The sequence below is a fragment of the Pectinophora gossypiella genome, chromosome 27 (assembly GCF_024362695.1).
Source record: "Pectinophora gossypiella chromosome 27, ilPecGoss1.1, whole genome shotgun sequence".
Lineage (NCBI taxonomy): Eukaryota > Metazoa > Arthropoda > Insecta > Lepidoptera > Gelechiidae > Pectinophora > Pectinophora gossypiella.
In genome coordinates this window covers 5,149,766-5,176,482 of record NC_065430.1, presented here as the reverse complement: position 1 = coordinate 5,176,482, position 26,717 = coordinate 5,149,766, and the positions used below count along the sequence as shown (strand labels likewise).

At 37.4% G+C, this 26,717-nt stretch overlaps 3 protein-coding genes across 9 annotated transcripts in view; 1 reads left to right on the top strand and 2 right to left on the bottom strand.

Moving 5' to 3' along the window:
• LOC126378831 (gastrula zinc finger protein XlCGF57.1-like) overlaps positions 1-6,267 on the bottom strand; it is a 119,210-nt gene extending 112,943 nt beyond the window's left edge. For 5 of the 6 annotated variants that reach the window (XR_007568146.1, XM_050027261.1, XM_050027260.1 and 2 more), the window contains exons 1-5: positions 5,979-6,267; positions 5,538-5,694; positions 4,756-4,860; positions 3,599-3,675; positions 1,615-1,720 (exon numbers count right to left, since the gene is read on the bottom strand). Coding sequence is in view for 5 of the 6 variants with exons in the window: in XM_050027261.1 (XP_049883218.1) it covers positions 1,615-1,720; positions 3,599-3,675; positions 4,756-4,860; positions 5,538-5,694; positions 5,979-6,131 (598 nt within the window). In the remaining variant the exon portion in view is untranslated. The remainder of the gene's footprint in view (positions 1-1,614; positions 1,721-3,598; positions 3,676-4,755; positions 4,861-5,537; positions 5,695-5,978) is intronic. The other variant, XM_050027263.1, reaches the window with a different exon arrangement.
• Positions 6,268-6,578: 311 nt separating this feature from the next.
• On the top strand, positions 6,579-14,421 carry LOC126378874 (zinc finger protein 658B-like). Of its 2 annotated transcripts, XM_050027362.1 has the most exons (5): positions 6,579-6,811; positions 7,285-7,414; positions 8,503-8,583; positions 9,033-9,197; positions 10,892-14,420. In XM_050027362.1, exons 1-5 carry the CDS (start codon positions 6,683-6,685, stop codon positions 12,121-12,123), a joined length of 1,737 nt encoding a protein of 578 aa, XP_049883319.1. In that variant the 5' UTR covers positions 6,579-6,682; the 3' UTR covers positions 12,124-14,420. The 2 variants fall into 2 exon arrangements, with proteins under 2 accessions (XP_049883319.1, XP_049883320.1); XM_050027363.1 differs by lacking the exon at positions 9,033-9,197 and having other exon boundaries at positions 10,892-14,421.
• A 3,644-nt stretch (positions 14,422-18,065) lies between these two features.
• Positions 18,066-26,389, bottom strand: LOC126378878 (zinc finger protein 160-like). The gene is made up of 5 exons (XM_050027368.1): positions 26,185-26,389; positions 23,865-24,006; positions 22,783-22,848; positions 22,010-22,156; positions 18,066-21,089 (listed from the first exon to the last, which is right to left on the bottom strand). Exons 1-5 carry the CDS (start codon positions 26,311-26,313, stop codon positions 19,888-19,890), a joined length of 1,686 nt encoding a protein of 561 aa, XP_049883325.1. The 5' UTR covers positions 26,314-26,389; the 3' UTR covers positions 18,066-19,887.
• Between the last annotated feature and the right edge of the window lie 328 nt (positions 26,390-26,717).

Here is a 26,717-nt window from a genome sequence, read left to right as displayed (position 1 = left end):
TAACGTCCCCACTGCTGGGGCACGGGCCTTCCCTATGGATGGATAGGGAGATCGGGCCTTAAACCACCACGCGGGCCCAGTGCGGATTGGTGGTTATTAACGACTGCTAATGCAGCCGGGACCAACGGCTTAACGTGCCTTCCGAAGCACGGAGGAGCTCGAGATGAAAACTTTTTTTTTGTGGTCACCCATCCTATGACCGGCCTTTGCGAAAGTTGCTTAACTTCAACAATCGCAGACCGAGCGCGTTAACCGCTGCGCCACCGAGCTCCTCAATTATTGAATTGAAAAAATATTGAATCTATCAATGTATAATAACGCACTGCTGTATATACATATTCATTTATCTCGTAATAGTTATGTTGTTAAAAGCCTCAGTGGTCTAGTGGAATACCCTGGACACTTCATACAAACAACCTCGTTTTACACAGACACTACACATTGACATTATCTTACACGCGCATCTGTGTGTGTGACGTCTGACGCCATACGACTCAAGTCTAAACTGTGTTTGAGAGGGGTTGAGATAAACCTAGTTCAGACGCTGGTGGGGAGCTTTTTTTTGTGACTTATTGTAGATTTGCCGCAGATGGCATTAACTACTTGGCCGGACAAATGGAGAGCGCTGAAGGCTCTCACCCGGTACAACGTTTAAGGCAACAGGCCTGAGGGTGCCCAGTTGGGCGCGAACCTCGGCTCAGGGCGTCGTCTGAGAGGAAAAATATTTGAAAGAATTAATCGACCCTGGTGGGTCGATAGCGATAAGCGCTGATTGAGGGAAATGCTGGTGGGGAGAGGAAAGTTGCCGTTCTAGACGTAGTATTATTCCTTATTCTATGGTAGTGGTTAGACTGTTAGGCTCACGATTTGAGTGTCCGGGTTCGATGACTGACGGAGACATTGTCGAAATCACTTTGTGACACTGTCCTTTGTTTGCTAAAGACATTGCAGGCTTGAATCACCGGAAAGTAAGATGTTTCCGTGCTTCGGAGGGCACGTTAAGCAGTTGGTCCCGGCTATTAGCCGTAAAAGCACCTCCACCAGTAGGTAACATACACATACTTTGAATCGTAAATTTTGACATAACGAACGTCTCGACCGCTTAAAACTACTGCAGCTTCTCACAACCTGTATAGCCGGAGGACAGAAGCTGCAAGAAAAGCCTCGGCACAGGGCCCTAGACGTTCTTTAAAAAATATAAGTATATAATAATAATAATAATTTATTACATAGAAGCTTTACAAGTATTTAAAAACTTAAGTTAATCTTACATACAAACAAGCTTGTGAACTACAACCTATATAATTAAGTTCCCTGACATTCACACTAGGCGACCATATACAATGACAATCTGTCATTTTGCGAATCTGGCATTCTGCGAATCTGGCATTCTGCGAATCTGGCTTTTTGCGTTATTGACAATTTGCGACAATCTATTAACGTCTGTCATTTTACGAATCTGTCATTTTGCGTTTTTGTCATTGTGCGCCTAAACCCCCTATGCGATTGCTAACACCATAATCTTCACACTTTGATGACAATATAAATGATCTGATCATTAAAAATAACATAGATTCTGCAAAGGTAGAATGAAAAAATGTGTTATAAACCTACCTTTAGTCAGTGTCTTTGACGTCCTTGGTTTCTCTTCTATTTTAGGAACTTTTCGTTTATCAGTCTTCACTACGCTCGTGGTCTTCCTAGGTCGGCCACGTTTGCCCTGAGAAAATATTAAATTATTAACAAAAAAAAACAATAACATAGTAAAATAATGCGTAACACCCTCTAGCATTATCCCATTTTCATAGGGGATAATGGCCCCGATTCCTGCAGACACCTCCTAATTTTACTTTTTTCCCTTCGCAGTTTGGAAGGTCACATCAAACGGTTTGCATACCAGCGGGATACCTTTTTGATTCGCCCGGGTTAATCATTCATTTACTTATTCTTCCTAAAATTAAGAGCTGTCAATCATCCGTCCCTTTTCTTGTTGGTGGATAAGAAAATGACAGGCATAACTTAATAAAACTAACTAACTTAACTTGGCTTAACTTAATTAGGGTTATCGGGTAGTGTTCAGTGGCGGCCCTAGAGCGGTGCCAGCGGTGCGACCGGGCGCCGTTATAGGAGGGCGCCATAATCAACCAAGATCTGGCTGGCTGGCAGCCCCGGATCTACAGGGGAGTAACTGTATTGGGCACACCTGCCCTGTGAATTAGACCTCTTAGCGGCCACATAAAACTCATACATTTAATGGGTGACCGTAAATGACAAGATTTAATTAGGTATATTTCGTGAGGTGAATTACCAACCTCATCAACCCTGGTTTCAGGGTTATTATTGGGTTATTACCGGGACCAACGGCTTAACGTGCCTTCCGCAGCACGGATCATCTAATAATGACCGTAAACAAATCGAAAAAATCTGGGTTTATCTTTGATGGGTTTGATTTTGGCCCCAGACTTGCCCGAAGGTATTGACGAGGCCTAAGATGGAGCGAGCTCGCCCAGAAGGTGCCTGTTCACTCTGGCCATGAAAGCACCCGGGTTATATGCATTCGGAAATACAGAAGACGGCAAAGAATTCCACTCCTTAGCAGTGCGCATAATGAAGGACGATGGGAAGCGCTTTGTGGGAATAATTGGGTCCACCAAATAGGGATGGAACCCGTCCGTACGTGTGGAAGTCCGAAGATAAAAGGGAATGGTGGAATGAGCTCGTGTAGATCGCGGGCACACTCCCCGAAGTGCAGTCTGTAGAATACCGACATATTGGCTAGATCCGTACCGAGATCCATAGAAAAACACGAACCTCCGCTTCGTGATATCTGATCCAAATATCAAGCAACAATTTTTGTTACTATGGACTCCTTGGTTTGAGAATGCCAACCTCAGTAGGAAACTATTGATTTCAGCTCTCAGGCTTCGTTCCGGACACATCCCAACAAATAAGTTTTATCATTTAATGGGTATTAAACCTTCACCTCTGTGCCATGTCTGTCATATGGTCGATGACCTTTACCACGTTTTGTTGGAATGTGCCCGGAATATAGACGTGAGAAGAAAGGTTTTTCGCTCTCAAGGTGTGATTTCTCTTGGCAGCGGAGAAGTCAATTGCTGGTTGGCAGAGCCACTATCAAATAAGGCTTTTAGTTTATACTATCTGGTTGACCAATCCCTTGTCTAAGGGATAGGTACACGAAAGCACCTATGAGGCTGGCATGATCACACAGGGTGTTCAAAGCCTCGTTAAAAATAAGAATAAAAAAAAAAAAATTTTTGTTTTTAATGCTTCTGCAATTACATTAAATTTTAGAATAATTATGTACCCGAACAATGAGAAAATAGGTAACTATCACTTACCGGGCGCCGCGCCTGATATAATAGTTCGAAGATAGGCTTTTTGTTTAGATTTGCATTATTAACTACTTCTACTTCGAGTTCCAAGGTAGAGATAGCATGATAAACCGTATGGTTATAGGTCAATCACCCTAGTACTAGTAGAACTCCAAAGAACTCCACTGCATTTTGAGGGGCACTACTCCCTCTTAAAAATTTTGCTAGAGCTGCCACTGAGTAGTAATAAAAGAGAGTTGTACCTTAACTTTCAGGGATTCGACCGTAACATCAGAGACGCTTGCTTCGGTTACTGCCTCGGGTTGCTTCAGTGGTAAATCTGCAACACATTTATTCAAATTGGTTTGTAGTGATTGAATTGAGTCGTATAAGAAGTAGTTCAAAATAAATTATGAAATTCTGATTACTGAATAAACACAGATCTAAAACCAACGAAAAACATTTTCTTTTTAACTTACTTATGAATTTTAATCAACATAATGGTGCTAATTCCTGTAAATACCATCTAATTTTATTTTAAGTTATATCTGTCATTTTCTTATCCGCCGAAAAGGAAAGGGACGGGTAATCGACAAGCATAAAATTTATGGAACACACGTCAATTTTAAGCACAAATCTAAACCAACCGTCTAAAAATTTTACATCCGTCAATAACCCGACACAGTTAAGTAGACAGCACGTCAAACGGATTGCATACCAGCGACGTACCTTTTGATTCGCCCGGGTTATTCATTCATTTACTCATTCTTCCTAAAATTAAGAGCTGTGGATCATCTGTCCCTTTCCTTTTCGACGGATATGAAAATGACGGATATAACTTAAAATTAAATTAGGCAGTGTCTGCAGGAATCGGGGCCTATGTGTGCTTTTTAGAAGAAATTCCATAGCAATTACGTGTTTTATTGTTTAGTAAAAAGTAACTGATTTGACCGGTTGGAAATTAGCCTATTCGGACTTGATAGTGTTTTTTTTTCTCATGGGGTAATTTCCCTTGGCAAAGGAGAAGTCAATTGCTGTTTGGCAGAGCCACTATCATGTAAGGCTTTTAGTTTATATTATCTGGTTGGTTATTATCCGGCTGTTAGCCGTAAAAACACCTCCACCAACCCGCAGAGCAGCGTGGTGGAGTATGCTCCATACCCCCTCCGGTTGATTGAGGGGAGGCCTGTGCCCAGCAGTGGGACGTATATAGGCAGTTTACAGGTTTACAGGTATCTGGTTGACCAATCCTTTGCCTAAGGGATAGGTACACGAAAGCTGCTGCTGGGTAAAGGAAAGAAGAAAGAAAGAAAGAAAGAAATTTTTTCTTTCTTTTGTCAACCATCTGTCTTGGATATGACCCTGCCAAGTCTGGAAGTCTATCTCGTCCCTCCATTGTTTGTTTGTTGTCATATCTTACCGTCCTCATAGTCCATGCCTTCATCGAGGTACTCCACCTCCGCGTCCTCCACGATGCTCTCCTCCAGTAGCTCTTCAGCTTTCATCGTCGCCTGGTACATTATCACTGAAAAATAAATATAGGTAATTGCCTCGATTCCTGCAGACACCTCCTCCTAATTTTATTTTAAGTTATACCTGTCATTTTCTTATTCTTTTTTTCTCTTAAAATAGTTTGCAATACTTATTTAATTAATTATTCTGGACCATAAACAGCACAAATGACACGGTTTTGACATTTTTTAATTTAGTATGAAATTAAGTTTGATAAAAATGTCTATAAAAATAATAATCAAATAAAAAAAAATAAAAGTCAAATAAATAAAAATAATAATTAATTATGTGTTTTAGTTCCTATGCCTATATAATACCCCTTTGTACTACATGGAATGCAATAATAATTGAGTAATATTGCAAAAAAAATTGTCCCTATACTAAACATGTACAGTTTAGAGCTGCTAGGATTGTTCCCAACAATGGGTTGTCCCACAAGATCAGAGACTTAAAAAGTTAAAATAATAACATTCTTCTCTTCTTCTATCGTGTGGATTGTGAGGTGGATTACCAACCCCATCAACCCACCAGGGTTATTACTGAGCCACCACAGGCCCCTGACATGACTCATGTAACAACTACATACTTACATCAGTACATAAACATAAACAGCCTATATATGTCCCGTTGCTGGGCACAGGCCCACATCACATCAGCTTACATTAGTAATAACATTAATATTATTTTCACCTTTAGGCTGGAACTCTCCACGGGCCAACAAATCAACAAACTTCTTCTCAGAGTCCAACACTTGTTTCTTGAAGTTGCAGGCATCTCTTAGCCTGGTGATGCAGACCTCACAGATGAGGCGGTTGCCTCCGTTTGGTCCACCATTGTGTTGAGATATCTGACGGAACAAAACGCAGTAATTGTTTACATTGTGTAACAGGTACAGCATATTGACAATAAGATATTTGCATAACACAGAAATCGAATTTTAATTAGTTCACAGCAAAGGAACAACTTACAATAACTAAACTAAAATTTAACTCAACAGACAGCCAATTAAACGATCAAAGAAAACACAATAAGTATATTATAGTAATAGGACTCTCGATATAGCTAATCTATAATCTATAATTTTGCTATAAATGAAAAGATTCAGCAGAAGTTTTAAGAATAAGAACTTACACTGATATCAAAGCATTCCAATAACATATCGGCATAAACTTCAGTCTCATTCATCCATGTATACTCCGTACTCAGGTCTTTGTAACAACCCTCGGAGAGGCAGCACCGGCACAAGCCGGGGCTCTCCTTCACCACGATCTCGTCGAAATTCATCCTGACCACTTGAATTCACCTTAACATCACAGAAATTCCACTTGTAATCAAGAAGAAAATAGAAAATTTGCAGAACAGCATAGCGTCAAAGCCGCTTTCTGACAAGCGCCATTTTGTTTTACGCCCTCCCTTCTCACCCCGCCCTTTCCCGCTAGCGTCCACATTCGATCGAATAAAGTTTCAATACTGTAATGTTATTACAGGTATTATCGCCATCTGTTATCGAGTAGCAGGATTTTGTTTGCATTTAAAGTTACGCTTCTTTACACGACTATATTTGCATTTACATAAATATTTCAGTAATCCTTATAATAAAAATAAAATATTAAGCTCTAAACTATAATAAATTAGATAAGCTGACGTAACTTCCGATATGATAAATTCACATACCCAAAAATGTACGGTTCTGTATCTATCTAAAGGAACGTTATTTAAAAACAAAACAAATGTCATGCGGGTACCTAGGTATCCGTAGAAATATTATTTATCCTAAATTCCACGATTTATTAGGAATATTACTGATATTTTCCGTTCAAATGTGAATTTACACCATGGCGCACTGTAACGTTTGTCGCTGCTGCCTTGCCCAAGGGTTACACAAGGATTTGAACTCGTCATATTTGTGGCTCGATAAAACGGAGATTTATGCTGATATGATGTTAGAATGCTTCAGTATCGTCGTAAGTTTATATTTAAATAAGTATATTACACGATATAGTACATTACAAATAATATATTTACTTATACGAAGGGTAGGTATAAATAGGACGAACATAAGGAAACCAGAGCAATTTTCCACAAAAAAATACTTTTTTTATTTCATAAACCTAAAACTATCTCACCAAGCGCTTCGCATCGTCCTTCACTATGCGCACTGCTGGGGAGTAGAATTCTTTGCCGTCTTCTGTATTTCCGAATGCATATAATATAACCAGTGTGCTTTCAAGGCCAGAGTGAACAGGCAGCTTCTGGGCGAGCTCGTTCTATCTTAGGCTTCAAGAGCAAACCCATCAAAGGTAAAAAAAAACCTTTGAGATCTTTTTTACTTGCCGTATTTAATGAAAAGGTACTCAATACAGATTCTAGTAAGAATACAATAGTACATCATTAAGCATAAAAATAAAACTTTGACAATAAATAAAATTCCTTCCAGCTATCCCCATCTGCCCACATCAGCAGTGGCATCTGTGACACATGCGTCTCCACACTGCGGGCCTCGCTGGCCTTCAAACGTATGGTGCTACAATCGGAACAGGAACTCATAACCAGGGCTCAGGACTTAGGTTGTTTTTTATTCTTCTACTTTAATCTTAACTTAGTATTGACAATTTTTTATATTTTTTTTTCTTGGCTAAATCTGCAATCAGTATTTTTTTTTCTGTTTACTATGAGCAGATTTGTAAGTAGAGTGTCAATTGAAAATTGACAATTAAAAGAAAATTTGGTTGAAGTCTACCTAAGGGGGCACTATGAGTGGGACTTAGAAATTTTATTTGAGCCATGTACATAGCCGAATTTTCGAGTGAAATTAGTATGGAGTTGCAAAATTTGTCATAAATTTATTAACATATTTATTGATATATCTCGAAAACGGTCCCAAATAAAAGTATGTATATACAGGGTGTTAGTAACATCGTAACGAATACTCAGGGGGATGATTCAGACCATGATTCTGAGTTAATATCAAGTGGAATTTTTCGTCGCAAAATTCATGTTTTTTTTTTATTTTTTTTTTAATTATTTTCAATTCTATACTTTTGCGAAGGAAAATTCTACTTGATATTAACTCAGAATAATCAGCTGAATCAGCTCCCTCAGTATTCGTTACGATGTCACCACTTACACCCCACACAAGTACATACAGTAGCCATACAATTAGGTATGGGAGTTAGTGACACCGTAACAAATACTGAGGGGGATGGTTCAGACCATGATTCTGAGTTGATATCAAGTGGAATTTTCAGTCTGAATATTCCTGAAAATTTCAATCAATCAATCAATCAATAATACTTTATTGCACAACAACATATACAAAGGACATAAACATACGAATAAAACATAAGCACAATTTTTGTGTTTTTTTTAATTATTTTCAATTCCATACTTTTGCGACGGAAAATTCCACTTGATATAATCTCAGAATCATGGCCTCAATCACCCCTCAAAGTTTTCGTTACGATGTCACTAACACCCTGTATATAAAAAAAATAAAAAAGTATAAAAATTCAAAATATTAATTTCGGAAACTAGTCCATATTATTATAACAGAAAGCTTAACCTAGTATTAGTTACAGATTCGAATACGACAACATAAAAATAACACTCATAAAAGTTGTAACACAATTTTTTTTTATTGTAATTCTTTTTCCAGATATAAAACCTAAAGTGAAAGTGGAGTTGACAGAAAACAGCGGTGGCGACGACTCCGATGACTACTTCCTCGCTGATGCAGGTAACATGAAGATTTTTTTTATAAGAGAGAAATTCAAATTCAAAATATTTATTACGGAAACTAGTCCATATTTAGTTAGTAACAAAAAGCTTAACCTAGTATTAGTAACAGATTCGAAAGACGAACAACATAAAAATAAAACACAAGAGACCGGCCCGAATCACCGAAGCCGCGGGCAGCTATGTAACGGCGTGCAATCGCACCCAGCGGTTCAGCAGCGGCGAGTCGTACCGGTCCACCAATGCGCTCATGATGGTGTTGGGGCTGGCACGCGCACGGCGCAACAGAGACGCACAGCGCTTACGCATGATCGCGTGGAAGTCGTCTACACGCGCCTCGCAGAACATACAGGCGCTACAGCGTCGCGACAGCCCCAGCAGCGCCCTGAACGCATTGAAATGCCTACACCACTGAGAGAAGTAAAATTTGAATTCCTACCTAATTTTCAGCGAGAGATTTTCCAGAAGAGAAGATAAAGGTAGAAGCAAAAGAACCGGCGAAGAAGAAGCAAGCACCGAAGAGGAGTAAGAAGAATGCCGTCAAGAAGGCAGGAGACGGCTGGCGTGCGGAGAACTTCAAGAGCTTAGTGTCACAAATTACCAATATAAACAACAGTGAGTATAATCATGGTGTAAGAAGGCCCGGGGGGGGGGGGGGGGGGGGTGAAAAAGGCCACATCGAAGAGAGTAATAAGATAAAAAAGCAATATTGCTATTTAACATTTGTTTGCATTGCGCACTTACTTTTACATGCGCAAATGTCAAATTGCAACATTGCTTCCTTAGATGAATTGCTTCGATGTAGCCATTTTAACCCCCCCAAGTATGCTCAAAAGTGACAGCTAACATTTCAAGGTTAGCCCAGCTGACGTCGTCTCACCCTACATTGCCATTTCGTAAAAATACAAGCAATGTTTTTAATTTACTTTGCAAGGAAATTTGGATCCATCTCTATTTCAGATTTAGTTACAAAGCTCGCCACTAGCGCTCCTTTTTGTAGTTGGGCACAGTTTACGGCGAGAATATGCTGCCGCCACAGGACGTTTTCGTAGTACCGAACAGAGCATAGTACCCCGCTAGCCACAAGTTGGTAGTGTGACTAGGGATCGACGATCCGACAGTGTCAAGTTGGAAGTTGTATACGTGTGTCGCGCTGTGCAAACTTCGTTAGCGCGTTGTAGGCCCGCATTGAATGATGAGCGCCATCTGTTGGACATGTACGGAACTAACTCGTCGACTAGTTGGGTCCGCCGCAAACAAACGTAACAGATACACACTCAGTTTACTCGGCGATGTCACAGGCGATCGCTGCGTGCTAAAATGTGCCTAAACACTCGAGCGTAAAGTTGTTATCGCACTGTGCAGCTTCACAGGACCGCAGACGGCCCGACGCTGCTTGGGAACGGTAGTAGGTAAATAAAGAGCATTGGTTTGTGTATCGACTGCAATATATTATTATTCTTATTTCGCCGTGGAGTTACTAGATGTCGCTAACCGTATAAGCTTACATATGGAAATCAGCGCCATCTAGTGGGGATCTGTCGCATCATTATGAATGCTTTGCAAGTTAGTACAAATTCTCGCCACAGGTGGTCTATTTGCGCACGTTATAGCTTATCCAATATGACGAGAGACTGTCATTACGTAGTTTATTAACGTGTAATCAAGCTTAGCTGGATTTGGATGGTTTTCCCTGCTCGAAGGCCAGACAGGCAGTCGCTTTTGGAAAAAACCTGACCTATCATATTCAGGTAATGTCTGGTATTGAATGTGTTCCTCTAGTTATTAAATATCTTAATGTATACCCTCATTTGTTTTAAAAGATGTGTTGCTGTTGCAGTTTCTTGTCATTTCTTCTCAGCCATAACACCTTGCGAAATGACGTAAATTCAAAAATGTGACATTGACCTTCAACAAGTTTATACATGATAATTACATTGAGTAAATGATTCTGATTCAGGTTAGGTAAGCGGACCCATTGAAAAACGGAATAAATATGGAGATATAGAGGTACAGATTAAGGTATAATATACAGCATTTTTTTAGATAATTTTTTTGACGTCACTTGTTGTAGATTTGCCGCAGATGGCATTAACTACATGGCGGGACAAATGGGGAGCGCTGAAGGCTCTCACCCGGTACAACGTTTAAGACAACAGGCCTGAGGGTGCTCAGTTGGGCTTTTAGATACTTACGTTATACTCGTAATATTTAAATTGAAAATTGGTTTCCTTTTGAACACGGTCTCACTGTATCTCTTTTCTATTGAACTCTTTCATTATCTTTTTCTTTGTTTTTTTTTTTTTCAGGTAACGGCGATGTCCCAAAAATAACAATAAAGAAGAAAAAAACACGGACACTCATAATATCACCGGAATGCAACAGCCAACCTAAAGTGAACCTCATGTGGACGGCCCATATGAACTTGGATAAGAGAAAGCACAAAGACAACTTACGGACCATTTTGCAATACTCCAACGTCCTACCGTTTAAGAACAAATCACTTTTAGGTTACATGTGTGGATACTGTGATGCAACGTACCCTGATCCGGTTGACTTGAGAGCTCACACCGAGGCTGACCATGAAGAGGAACGCTTGAACTTCAAATCAAACTTTGATATGACCGAATACAATGTGCAAGTAGACATATCAGACCTCACATGCACCCTTTGCAATGAGAAAATGGAAAATTTGAACGTTCTCAAAGACCATTTAGTTAAAATACACAAAAAGATAATCTATAACGATATAAAGGATCATATAATACAGTTTAGGTTGAAGAAAGGTGATGTGTACGACTGCATAATGTGTTCAGCTACTTATGAGACGTTCAAGATGTTGAAACAACACATGAATGTGCATTACGGGAACTATACGTGTTCAAAATGTGACAGTGCGTTTGCAACGAAGAGATCTCTCAACGCTCACAGGTCAACCCACCAAGAAGGCAGTTTCAAATGCGAACATTGTGAGAAAGTCTTCGCTAGTCGAGCTAAAAAACAATACCATGAAAAAACAAAGCACTTAGGCGCCAGAAACATAAGCAACTGTCCATTTTGCAACGAACCATTCCGGAGTTACTACCAACGGAACCAACATTTAGTGAAAGTGCATAATTCCGAAGCCCAATACAAGTGTAACGTGTGCAATAAAGCCTATATTTTAAAGTCATTACTGATGTATCATATAAAGAAGAATCATTTGATGGAACGGAATGCTCAGTGCACCGAGTGTGGCTACAGGTTTTTCAGCAAAAAAGCATTAAAAGCTCACATGGTCAAGCACACAGGGGAACGGAACTACCAATGTGAAGTCTGTCAAAAGTCCTACGCGAGAAAGTATACTCTAAGAGAGCATATGCGAATACATAACAACGATAGACGATTCAAATGTGCAATATGTAGCATGTCGTTTGTACAAAAATGTAGTTTGAAAAGCCATTTGTTGTCAAACCACGGGATCAGTATGGCCGCCAGTGATATAACTACTACAGAGCCGGAAAAGGAGTTACCACTAAATGACGCTTCAAAGGATTCCTGAGTAACGCTTGAAGGGAGTGGAAGGGAATCGGTCATAATGCGGATAGTGAAGGACTCTAACAGCATGCCGCAGTCTGTTTCCTGCCTACCTCAGTGAGAAATAAGCACGCACTCAGGGAAGGACTTTAAGGGGATAAAGCATTGACATAAGTACAGTGCCATACCGCGGTCAGATCCAGGATGTTCATAGAACGGTCAGGGCAAGAGTACTTTGCACCGGCGAGCATGAAGTTTTGGCGGCGAGGGTGTGCTGCCGCCAAAGGATGTTTTCGGGGTACCGAACTGAGCATAGTACCCCGCTAGCCACAAGTTGTTAGTGTGACTAGGGATCGACGATCCAACAGTGTTGTGTTGTGTTGGAAGTTGTATATATGCGTCTTGCTGTGTAAACTTCGATAGCGCGTTTCACGACTGCTTGAAGACTGCATTATCGAATGTGGCGCCATCTGTTGTACGTGGGCGGAACTAGGTGGACAACTAGTTTGGTCCGCTACAAAGTCTTTGATGAAAGTAAACTTGAAGAAAGTAGGAAAGATTTAAAATATTATTCATTATTTGTGGGTTCTCTAGACTTTCAAGTAGTGGCGAAAAGGTGTAGAGCTCATTTAGCTTGGTTTATCTGTGACAGAAATAATAATTTCGATCACCGCTACACATACGCCATCTATCGTTGCTGAGCGAAGGTCTCAACACGGTTAAAGAGCAAGGGAGCGCGCGCGGACTGTATGTCTCGCTCGCTCTAATACGGTAACGGCAAGAATACGATTTCCATATGGAATGTTCGGTTAGGGTATGCTGCCTGTAACTATACAGAGTGTTAGTGACACCATTACGAATTCTAAGGGGGAAGATTCAAGTAGTTTTTTTTTTTAATAATAATAAATAATAATAATAAAATGTTTTTATTAAAGGTAAAATCCCAATGATTACAAAGTTAATAATAATATTATTATAAATATAATTGTATAATACAAATTACAAATTACTTAAAGGTACAATAGTACCTACCGTCTATAACACAAAAAAAATTAAAACAACACAAAATAAATGTGGTGCGATCATTTTTTATTTGATTCCCGATGTACTTTGATCCAGTACCGTATCATCGGGCTAGTCAAGTCTCGGCTAACAACTTTAAGCATGCTATTATCAGAGCAACGCAATCTGTCCCAAAATGAAGATATACGTGCCCTAACAATAGCAAAAAAATCGGGCATTCTCGCCTCGGCAAACATGCTGGACGCGCTACAAAAGCGAGGAAGCTTCATAAGAATGCGATATGCGTCATTATACTGCACTCTTATGGTGCTAAAGGACGCCCTCTTGTGTCTATACCATAATTGGCAGGTGTAGAATAGGCTCTATAGGGAATAAATGAAATAGGCTCGCCTTTAACCACAATCTCACCTGATGGCAAGTGACTGTTGTCTATGGTGGAGCACGTTTACCTAGCAAATGCCTATTCACTCTAGCCTTGAAGGCTCCCAGATTATAACGAATTGGAAATACAGACGACGGCAGACAGTTCCAGTCCTTTGATGTTCGCGTCAAAAAGGAAGGAAGCAAATGATTCTGAGTTAATATCAGGTTGAATTTTCCGTCATCCGTTTTTGAGGGGCTCGGTGGCGCAGCGGTTAACGCGCTCGGTCTGCGATTGTTGAAGTAAAGCAACTTACGCAAAGGCCGGTCATTGGATGGGTGACCACAAAAAAAATGTTTTCATCTCGAGCTCCTCCGTGCTTCGGAAGGCACGTTAAGCCGTTGGTCCCGGCTGCATTAGCAGTCGTTAATAACCATCAATTCGCACTGGGCCCGCGTGATGGTTTAAGGCCCGATCTCGCTATCCATCCATAGGGAACGCCCGTGCCCCAGCAGTGGGGACGTTAATGGGCTGATGATGATGAATATTCCGTCATGATATATATTTTTTTTATGTTTGTGTCTATGCTTCTGCGATGGAAAATTCCACTTGATATCAACTCTGAATCATCCCCCTCAGTATTCTGTACGATTTCACTAACACTGTATATAACCTCAGTTATAATTGTACATACATACATACATAAACTCATGCCCGTAATCCCAAATGGGGTGGGCAGAGCCACAAATAATCAAAGACAACTTGCAGCCACTGTTGATACGGTTATAATTGTAATGTAAATAATATTCCTGTATCATATCATGTAAAAGTATAATAATTACACGTTATTTATATTAATGTTAAATTTTATTTTTAGGTTTGTACATTTAAGTTACGTACCAACCAAGTTTTATTTAAAAATAAAATTAGTTTATGTCGATATTTTTTTTGTCCAACTGACCATCATCATCAATTTAAGAGCCACGCTCTTGTCGGTGCAGCATTTTCCATGCTACTTTTTTAAGGAAAAATAGAGCAGTGGTTTCCCTCTTGCCTTCCGCCCCGCAGTACTCTGTCTGACGCGAGTGGGATGGCGCCCAGAGTAGTCTATTACAAAGCCATACTAGGACTCCTGTCCTCCGCCTGACAGTTACTACTGTCAGGTTCCAGCTGACAAAATGGTTATTTCCTAATGGGGGATTTTCCAGGCTACGTTCACCAAAAACAATATAGATGGCGTTGTTCAGTTTAAACGTGATAATCACCGATTTTCTCATTACTCCGGTACATAATTATTCCAAAATACAATGTAAAGGCAGAAACATATATAAAAAGAATTGTTGCTTGATATTTGGGTCACATTATAGAATTAAGTTGCTACCTATATTGCTTCTCTTTATCTTGATCAGAATAATTATTAGTGGAAGATTAATTGTGCCTGGGTGTAATAAAAAGCGTCATCATTTGTACCCAAAAACAAAGATGAAAGATGCAAGTCTGTTCCTTTTACGTTTTTGGTAATAATTGTGATTTAGTTAAGTTTTTTTCCCCTACTGTGTTTGTATTGTTACTGTAGCGTCCTATAATAATAAATAATTCCTTTCTTTATCCATGAATCTAGAAGGTTAGACGAAGAAAAATCTGTACAGCGCCATCTATATTGATTTTGAGGAGCGTACCTTGGAAATTCCCTCGTTAATTTATTAAAATGACAATTTCTTAGACTGTGACGCTTTCTTGCCTAAACTACTCGACCAATCATGATGGAATTTTGCATACATACGTACACGTTGTCAAGCGTACCCACAGCACAGACTTTATAGGCGGAATACCAAACTCATCAACCCTGCTGTCAGGGTTACTATTGAGCCGCCAAAGGCCTATGACATGGCTCATGTATCGACTACTTACTTACATCGGTAAGTAGTAACCGGGACCAACGGCTTAACGTGCCTTCCTAAGCACGGATCATCTTACTTTCGGAAAATCAAGTGATCAGCCTGCAATGTCCTAACCAAACTAGGGACCACAAAGTAATTTTTGTGATATGTCCCCACCGGGAATCGAACCCAGGACCTCCGGATCGTGAGTCCAACGCTCATCCACGGAGGTGCTACGATGAAGCTGGACATCTGCTGGGAATACTGGTACGAATTAAAAATAAAAACAATTTACGATGTTAATATAAAATTCTTTATTTAAATACAATAACAAAAATAAATAAATCAACTTATTTGCATAATTAAATATATTCTATAATTAATTATAACTATTAAGTTTTATAATAAGAAATTCATACACAATAATAAAATTAATAACTTATAAATCAATTATTATTTATTTACAATTCATACAAATTACTTATCAATGGCTTATCAACAAATTTCATTATAATTTGAAGAAATATTTTGAACATAAAAATAAAGTATAATTTTCAATAATCTTCTTTTCAATGTACCATTTCTTTATTTTTTTATTTAATATTTCTACACCTACGCCGAACACATCACAACATTGTTATGTAAATTATTTTACCGCCTTTTTGTATTTTATGTGTTCTCGCAAATAAATTGATTTGGTTTGATTTTTACTTTCTAAAAGTTTACCATGTTTTGGGTGAATATCAAAATGTGTCAAGTTTGGTGGCGACTGTCATATAATTTATTCGTGAAAAATTGGGGAAAATTGGGAATTGAAAAATTCCTTTTTCATGTCGGAACCGAGGATCCTTTTGGATCTTTTTCATGTCGGAAACCAATTTTTCACGAAAAAATAATATGAAATTTCGCCACCAAACTTGAAATTTTGAGATTCACCCTTTTAGTTTGTATTTTACAAAATAAAAGTTTAATTTGATTTTACTTTAGACAGACTTCGGATTTCTAGGTTAGCATTTTTGTAAACTCTTTTGTTTTTGCTTTTCCTTTGTTCTTTTGCATGCGGTGGTCACCACTAGTTTCGCAATTATACAGGATGTTAGTGACATCGTAAAGAAAACTAAGGGATTATTCAGGCCGTGTTTCTGAGCTGATATCAAGTGGAATTATCCGTCGCAAAACTATTATAACAAAAAAAATCATGAATTCTCCGACAGGAAATTCCACTTGATATTAACTCAGAATCATCCCCCTCAGTATTAGTTACGATGTCACTAACAGCCTGTATATAATGATTTAAATGTATAGAATACTTGCGTAGATGTGCATGAATTTATTGTAGTAACTGTTGGTGTGCCTATAGTCGTTTTGTTTCATTTGTGCCCAGAATATAAACAATATGGCCGCCAGTGACGTTTGTGACATAACTAAGGATGGGAAAGTTTTAGATTTCTTTCTAAAGGAACTGATTCATTTATCTATTAAATTCATAAGACACATGTACAAAAAAAAACAACTTATTTTTAAATTTAATTGAATTCGTAGTGGTTCCAATGCTCTTAGTTCATTCCACTTACGTGAGTGAATCATTCATTATAAATTCAGATAGGTTTGGATGATAAATTAGTAGGACTGTCATGACATGATTTATAATCCCTAGACTTCGATCAAATTTTAGGTATAAAGTGCCTATTTTTTTCTCATATTATAGAACGTAATGAATTATTAAAATGTATTTTTTTATCACAGGGCATAATCGTTTTCGAAACAATCTTCAAAAAATATTTAAAAAATAGCGGAATGTCTTATAAAACGTACATTTGACTCGGACCAAAAAAAAATACGTTAATAATACGTTCTTCATTGTGTTCTGATTTGAGAAAGAAAAGTAGACACCGCGCCTTATAAAATCTGTTTTAAAGTCTACCTAACATGTCAGTCCTATAAATTTATCATCCACAACACCAATCTGAATATAATGAATGACTCACTCAATTTTGTGAAATGAACTATGAGCTAAATGCATTGAAAGCGCTACGAATACGATAAAATTTAAAAAAAAAATGCTTGACAGATAACCTCACTTTTCTAGTGTTCCGAAAAAAATCATTAATTTGGTGTAATTTTGTGAATATTTCATAGTTTTTGCGTGTGACCGTAAAATATTGTTTATTTTATAGCTATATATGTCAGGTTAGTCGCGAAAAAGTAAAAAGATTGCGAGATTTCAGTGATTTTGTCGTTTGTTTACATTCTGGGCACAAATGAAACAAAATGACTATAATAAATAAATCATCATCATCATCAATTTAAGAGCCACGCTCTTGTCGGTGTAGCATTTTCCATTCCAGTCTATCAAAGGCCAATTCCTTGACTTCCCTATAAGACACGACGTTAACCTTTTCTTAAAATAAATAAATAAATGAAATAAATATCTACCAACGGGGCTGAACCATTAGGCATAGCCCCCTCTGTACAGTCATGAGTAATATCATGTACCCACTTTAGAACCCTGTCGCATTATCATATTTGACATTTAATGAGACTTACGGGTTAATTTGTCAGAAATGTTAATGTGACATGGTATCAAAGTGTATACATATTAGTACTCGTGAGTCTCGTGACCGTACTAATAATAACAATATAATTTGCTATTCTAATTACCTACATAATATGTTACAGATATACAACGTTTTATAATACAGAGTGTTAGTGACATCGTAACGAATACTAAGGGGGATGATTCAGACCATGATTCTGAGTTAATATCAAGTTGAATTTTCCGTCGCAAAATTCACGATTTTTTTTAAATATTTTTTAAATTATTTTCAATTCTATACTTTTGCGATGGAAAATTCCACTTGATATTAAGTCAGAATAATCAGCTGAGTCACTCCTCTCAGTATTTGTTACGATGTCACTTACACCCCATAAAAGTAGGTACATACAGGTAGTCATACAAGTACGTATGGGTGTTAGTGACACCGTAACCAATAATGAAGGGGATGATTTAAACCATGATTCTGAGTTGATATCAAGTGGAATTTCCTGTCAGAAGTGTTTTTTTAGTTTTATACTTTTTTATACCACTTGATATCAACTCAGAATCATGGCCGGCATCATCCGTCAAATTTTCGTTACGAGTCACTAACACCTATATACATTATAAATACATTATAAATATGAAACATTAGTTTTTTTTTTTGAGACTATTTTTGAAATCATTTTAAACTTGGAAGCATCTGTTTAAAAACATTTTTCGGTCATCGAACACCGGTGATCGACATCATTGTAGTTGACGCAAAAATATTCCAGAATCTTCTATCTTTTTGCAAATATCCAGTTTAAGCTTACGTATTTTGGCGACCTAAGTACATAAGTTCTAAGTGGATATTTTCAAAAAGAAAAAAGTCTAGTGGGGCTAACACGCGCATCGTGATAAAATTATCGATCGATTCAATAAATATGTTTGAAACGCTAGCACGAACAAGCTGGGGACAGGGAGGAGTGATAGAAGGGAAGAGAGGCCTTTGCCCTGCAGTGGGACATTGAGGGCTATAAATAATAATAAGGATAAGTTTGTTTTTTTCCCTAACAAGTGTGTAACAATCGACATAATTATATCGTCAGAATCGATAAATTGACCGTGACAAAACTTTATCACGTTACGCATGTCAGCCTTACAGTTTAAGAGTACCTCGTAAGAATAACGCTGAGATGATATTAAGGCATTAAATTGTATTGCTTTAAATGTTCTCACTGACAGCCGTATTCTGAGATGTTAACTCGAAACTTCCTCGAATCCATCACTGGGTATTATTTTATTATGTTGGCAGTATGATATGCTCGACCCCAGTGAGTAGTACTCAAGTCGAGGATGTAAATATCAATTTAAAATTTTGTAAATTAAAAAACTAAATTAAAATTATTTTTATTATTATTATTATTTTTTCTTTGTGTTCTTGCAAATAAATTATTGATTATGAATTAAAATAACAAAATCCTTTCCTTAGTTGAGGCCAAGTCGAGAGATTTTTTTTTATGCCTTGTTGTAGATTTCCCGCAGATGGCATTAACTACTTGGCCGGACAAATGGGGAGCGTTGAAGGCTCTCCGGTACAACGTTTAAGACAACAGGCCTGAGGGTGCCCAGTTGCGCGTGAACCTCGGCTCAGGGCGTCGTCTGAGAGGAAAAATATTTGAAAGAATTAATCGACCCTAGTGGGTCGGTGGTAGGGGTAGACCTAGGAGAACATTTATGAAACAAAAGAAAAGGTGCAGGTCGTGTCGTATCAGGAGGTGAAGGATTTGGCGGGAAGAAGAGAGGAATAGCGATTACTCCACCGACAAGAGCGCAGCTCTTAAATAAAGAGAGAGAGTAGGTCGATAGCGATAAGCGCTGATCGAGGGAAATCTGAAGCGTTTGGTGTCGCGAGCTGATTAGCCGCCTCTGTGGCTCGTAGTCGAGAGAAAGTATCGAGTTAACATATTAGAATATGCTTAAGTTTTAGAATATATTTTTTTAGTGTTACGTCACAGAGATAGGCCTGCTTAGTTCTTTAGCGTTCTCGAACTCGGCCAAAGTTATCCCGTGGTTCGACAACATATGACTCTTCAAACTACACTTTTGGACAAACGCCAAATCGCATACACCACACTTGAATCTTCTATCGTTGTTGTGAATCCGCATATGTTCCCGTAGCGTTTTCTTTCTAGCATACGCTTTGAGACAAACGGTACATTTGAAAACTCTTTCCCCGTTATGCTTTATCATATGTTCGTCTAAAGATTGCTTTATAAAAAACCCTTGCCCGCATTCCGGGCAGATATGATTTCGTTCCATCAAATGAACTTTCTTTATGTGAGATGTAAGCTTGGATTTTAGTATGAAATTCTTTTCGCATATATTGCATTTGTACGTCGCTGCAACCGTGTTGTGTTCTTTGAACATATGTCTGTTTCTCTGGTAGTAACTGTTGAAGGATTCGTTGCAATGCGGACAGTTTGTCGTGTACCTAGCGTTTGTGTTATGTGTATACTTTTCATGGCACATTTTTCTGACGCGAGTCGTGAAGACTTTCTCGCAAAACGAGCATTGGAAGTCGCCTATCTCGTGTGTCCTTTGATGATTTTTCAACCTATGTTTGTTTATGAAACCCAAATCGCAGACTTCACATATATAGTTCCTATAATGTCCATTCATATGCTGCAGTAGCATTTTGAATGTCTCAAACGTCGAGTTGCAAAGCGCGCAATTAAGCGTCTCCGATTGAGTTAGTTTGAATTCTAAAATGTAATCATTTACGTCTGGATAAAATTTAATGTCGTGTTCTTTTACTAAATGCTTCTTCAAGTTTGAAATTATATCAAATTTGGCATCGCAGATGCAACATTTTAGGTCTGTTATGTCCATTTTGATAGAGATATTACTCTTGTCTCGACATTTCTCGGCGAATTCGAAGCTTTTGTGTGAAGTTTGTATGTGGGTTCTTAGTTCTGCCAAATCAGGGTACGCCTCTTTGCAATACGCGCAAACGATGCCCGAAAGGTTCTTGTTGGAAAACGGTGTGCAGTTGGAGTACTTGAGAATGTTCTCGATGTTAACTTTATGTTTCTTATTCTCGCTTAAGTTGACGAGTTGCACAGACGAAGCTAGTTTGAGAGGCGATTTTATTTCTATCTTGGAGATCCTCCTTAGGCGAGGTATTGTCAGCTTCTTCGATTTGCGATCTGTAACGAAAATTGGAAGGAAATTAGACATTTAAGTTTAATCTTTCGAACGCCGGAACGCGGATCTCGACCAGACACAATGTAAAATCTATTGTGTCTGGTATCTCGGCATATGAGAGGTTAATAGGTCAAAGATAAATTATGAAATACAGGGGGGTTAAAACGGCCAAATCGAAGCAATTCATTTAAGAAAGCAATTTTGCTATTTTAATTTGTTTGCATTGCGCGCTTACTTTTATATGCGCAAATGTCAAATTGCAATATTGCTTTCTGAGATGACTTGCTTCGATGTGGCCATTTTAATCCCCCAGATTACTAAATAAAAACAGATCTAAAGGTGACAAAAAACGTTTTCTTTTTTCAATTTAACTAAACTAACTTTTAAAAGAAAAATATAATAATAATTGCGACATTTTGTCCCGTTTCCCTATGCCGTATCAGGTCGTATTTTCATACGAATTCCATAGTAATTTCGTGTTTTGACGTTTAGTCTACCCCGATACCGACCCCGCCGGCGTGGTCGACGATTTCCCTCATTCAGCGCTTATCGCTATCGACCCACTAGGGTCGATTAATTCTTTCAAATATTTTTCCTCTCAGACGATGCCCTGAGCCGAGGTTCGCGCCCAACTGGGCACTCTCAGGCCTGTTGTCTTAAACGTTATACCGGGTGAGAGCCTTCAGCGCTCCCCATTTGTCCGGCCAAGTAGTTAATGCCATCTGCGGCAAATCTACAAGTCACGTCAAAAAAAAAAAGACGTTTAGTCAAAAGTAACTGATTTGACTATAACTTAAAATAAAATTGTGTGTACTAACAGAACCATTGTGTCTGAAAACCTCGGCCGCAAGAGTTAAGGTAAGGCTAAGGTTAACTACTTGGCCGGACAAATGGGGAGCGCTGCTCTCATCCGGTGACTCACCAGTCTTCTCGCCAAGCAGCAGCCGCTTCTTGCTCCTCTTGCTGGACTTCCGTTTGACGGTGACGTCGCGCAGGCAGAGCACCTCAGCCAGCTTGCAGTCATCCTCGTCCTGGTAATCATTGTAGTCCGACATCTCTTCTTTTAGCTCTGGGGAGATAATTTTATTTTATGTTAAGCGATTGTCATTATACAGGGTGTTAGTAACACCGTAACGAATACTGAAGTGGATAGTTCATACCATGATTCTGAGTTGATATCAAGTGGAATTTCCTGTCGGAAAATTCATGAAAATTTTTAGTTTTTATTTTTATTAAAATTCAAAAATATCTTTATTCAGTAGGTAACATAGTTACACTTTGAATCGTCAATTTTTACATAACTAACGTCTCATCCGCCTCAAACTACTGCAGCTTCTCACAACCTGTATAGCCGGGGAAAAGAAGCTGCAAGAAAAACCTCGGCACAGGGCCCTAGACGTTCTTTAAAAAAATAAAAATAAACATAAAATATTGGTATACAATTGAGTAATTTAGCTGCCTAATATCAGTTCTCAGACAGTTAATTCCATGCATTTATATCTTCTAAATAATCACTAACTTTATAATAACCTTTTTTGTGAAGTTTTTGTTTAACTACTGTCTTAAAACAGTTGAAAGGCAAATTCTGAATGTCAATGGGAATCTTATTTTAAAAACGTATACATAAACGTGTCTTATTGTATTGTATCGTTTGTCTGTATTGACTGAGGAATTGACACTAATATTCGTACTCACCCATGAAAACAATTTCGTTGGTTTCATCCGGATATGTTACTTCCTCTTTTACTTTAAGCGTTTCATCTGAAAATATATGTCATAAATTAGGCCTATGTCAAAAAGTTATTTAGTAATTATCATTTCATAACTTAAAACGTTAATAATAAATGTTTTATTTGTTAATTAAATACAAACAAAAATAAAATAAGTTCGTAAATGTTAATTATTAAACTAATAAAAAACAATAATGTTTATTCTATTTAATATTTACTTATTTTAATTTAAAAAGATGCAAAATATTTTTTGAAAACTTAGTACAAGTACAAGTAGGTACTTGGAAATATTTATATTTCCTTAAATAAAATAAATTTTTCCTTAAAAAGTTTTCAAAAAATATTTTGGCATTTTTTAAAATTAAAATAAGTAAATATTAAATAGAATAAACATTATGTTTTTTATTAGTTTAATGACTTGTCATGTAACAATATCCATGGCACATATCCAATATCCATCCCTTTATATGTCCTATTTATATTACAAATAAATAGGGAGTTGGTCACAATAGATCTCACTATGTTGCAGTCTGCATCAGCCCAAGCTCTTACTTTAGAACAGGATAGTTTATTTGCCACAAAGAATACAATAAGATGTTATTATTTTCTCGGAAGTAAGACAACAGAAAAATCGTAAACATTCTTTTTCATAGTCAGTAAAGTCATATGTTGAAATGGTTTCCGAATTTCAACTCTATAAAATTTTGAAATGTTGTCAATTGGGTTGTGTACTAGGTCTAAGATAAATAATGAAATTCATATTACTAAATAAAGACATCTAAACTATTTAACTTATTTATGAATTTTGTCAAGAAAAATGTAATAATAAGTCCGACATTTTGTTACGTTTGTCTATGACGTCACAGTGTGGTTTTCAGCTTGCATATAAAAATGCAGAATCAAAAATATAAATTAATAAAATTAAATCCTTAATATTATTCAATTTAGGATCAATAACTTAATATTAAAATAATAAAATTAAATAATAATTAATTATTATTTGATTACAATAATTAAGATAAATAGTATAAGTTTGCAACAAATTACCTTTAACATGGTAATCTCCTGCTCTTAGTTGGAAGTCCTTTTGACAACGGTGCACTTGTTGCTTGAATTCGCACGCATCACGTAACCGAGTGATGCACACCTCGCATATGCCACTGTCTCCCTCCGTGGTGCCTATGTGTAGCTGGTAATTGTAAATAATTATTAAATTAGAGATTTTCATAAAAAAGATCTGTTGACAGAACAGGTAATGTCAGACCTCCTTGGTGTGGTTTGTGATTGGCTGGTAATAAATAAACTATTAAAATTATTAAATATTTTGAATAGTTCTACATTTAAATTTAAAAAGCTGTCTGAAATTTTTTATAATACAAATTCAGGTTTTTTATAGTGACAATGGAGTGTGAAGTGAAGTAATAAATATTAGTGATTGCAAAGCTGTTGTTTTATTCAAATGGTGCCTACAAAATAATCTAAAGAGGTGCATATTGTGAGATCCTAAATTGGGTTGTACCCAAGCTTAATGGGGAGTAGAAACTTCAAAAGTTAAGAAAGAAAAATAAAAGCTCCTATTTATTAAAAAAGGATGCCACAGTAACAATACAAAATCATCAAAAAAAATAACTAAAAAAAATAAGCAAAATGGTGGTTGAAATAGTCAAAAGATGATAGTGGACATCAAATCAAATATATTGCACAGAACTAAATATCAACAATCAGACATAACACATGAATACAGTACAATTTGGGCGGCCTTATTGCTCTAGAGCAATTTCTTCCAGGCAAACACTATCAGTAAACAAACATTTACAAACAACTTGGATGCGGGATGGAACAACAAGAAATAATATAATACACATCCATCCTCTATTAAATAAAAAAAGTTAAAAATAATAACAATAATTATAATGTACAATTAAGGCTCATTCATTTCCAGGAAATTAAGGTATTGTTTGTTTTAACAGTCCGTAGAAACGGCAACTTCAACAGCAGCTAAATAATCACAAGATTTTAAACACTTAGTAGCAAATTTGTGTTTAAATTAAACTAAGGCATAAGTACATTAAACAGACATTCCACTCGAAAACATTAGTGAAATAAATCATTTTGAAACTAAACTTAATAACGCAACAATAAAACGACAATAAGGTCAATGTGGGGAAGACCGGCATACTGTTCTAAAATTTGAGTTTGACTGAGTTTATTGAAGAAAATATTATTTGTAGACCAAGTCATATGATCGGGTATGATAGATAATTTACTTGGCTATGTTTATAAGTCTAAATATAAGAGAAAGCGCCGTAATCTTTTGATATACAATCATTTTTTTAAAACATGTCAAGTAGACGGTCTTCCAATGCAGTATGAGGCAAGTCCGTCCACAAAAGAAAAAACGCATTATTAGTAAGAAATCGTAGACCTAGACGTATGAAAATACTTTTAGGCGGTGAACCCACAATGCCATTCTGATACGTACTTTGCTGATTTATGAATAAGGCTTTCATTACACAGATAATGATTATTTTTATAAAACAAGGCAAGACCGGCATGTGTTTGGTGACAGTGGTTGTAAACATTTCGTCATATTGTTTACCCGACCGCGGTGAAGCAGAAGGAGGGTTATGCGCTACGTATGTATGTATGTGCGTATACACGTTTGTTCCCTCCTAACCCCTAAAGCACTTATCAGAGTTAAACAAATGAGGTGTCACTAAAAAGCGTCTTGATTGTCTGGTGGTAGACTATGTGTCGTACACATATTACTTAATATTAGGTATAAGTCAGTAAGATTTATAATGTGAACACACACAAACACAAAATATTAACAGGATGGGACACAAAATACTATCTCACTAGTCTTGCATAAAATACGCTCTGCTGTAATAGTTGACAATATCTGGATTGAGGCAAGATCGGCATATGACGGACTTCCCTCTCTTAATGTAGACGGTCTTCCCAACTATTATATTTTCTAATTTAAAATTTCACACGGGTTTAAATTCTAAATAAAAGCTATATTCCTACATTATGTTTAACGAATACATTAATGGATCAATAAATAACCTAAGTGATCAGAAAAACTTCTGAAAATCCTTCGATTTACCACTTTTTTTGATCAAAAATCTGCCACTGGCCACTGCATTCTGAAGCGCGAAATGGTAAAAAAAATTGCAGGACCGATATTTTCCAAACTAATCATACTAACGCCGTGTACGGTTTTTAGTTCGGACTGACTCTTTAGGGACTGTTTTATCGACAGAGACGTAAGGCGCTAGTTATTCAAATTTAGAAGTTATTGGCAATATACGGTCTTTTAGCCCAGACGGTCTTCACCACATTGACCTTAATAAAAAATATTTACATGAATTTCGAAGCACTCTTTGAGCATGTCAGAGTAGATCTCAGTTTTGCCAAGCGCTGTGTAAGCAGCCTTCAGGTCTTTGTCTGGAGGCCGCAGGAGGCAGCAGCGGCACGGTGTGGTCGTCTCCATCACTTCACAAAACTTTCCAATACGATTCCAGTAAGATTTTTCAATAAATTCCCCGAAATCGTATTGAACCACGAATGTGACAGTCTTTTGACAAATTGACAATGTTTTTTTTTAGGAGGCATGTTTTTTTTGTAATTTTGTTTCTACTCGGTATGAAAAAACGAGACAAAATCCGTTTTTTTACTGTTTCTTACAGGTCAGGTTTTATCTCTTTCTGACAAATTCTACTTACTATTATTTTTTTTAATTTCTAATAAAAAGTGCAAAAAAGTTTTCTATTAAGAAGTTCTGTAACACAATAATAAATACCCTAAATACCTACTTGGCTCTTGTAATATTATACACTTGTTATTATACAAAAAAAAGAAAACGAAGTACGTTCTAAAACGAATATACTGTTACAT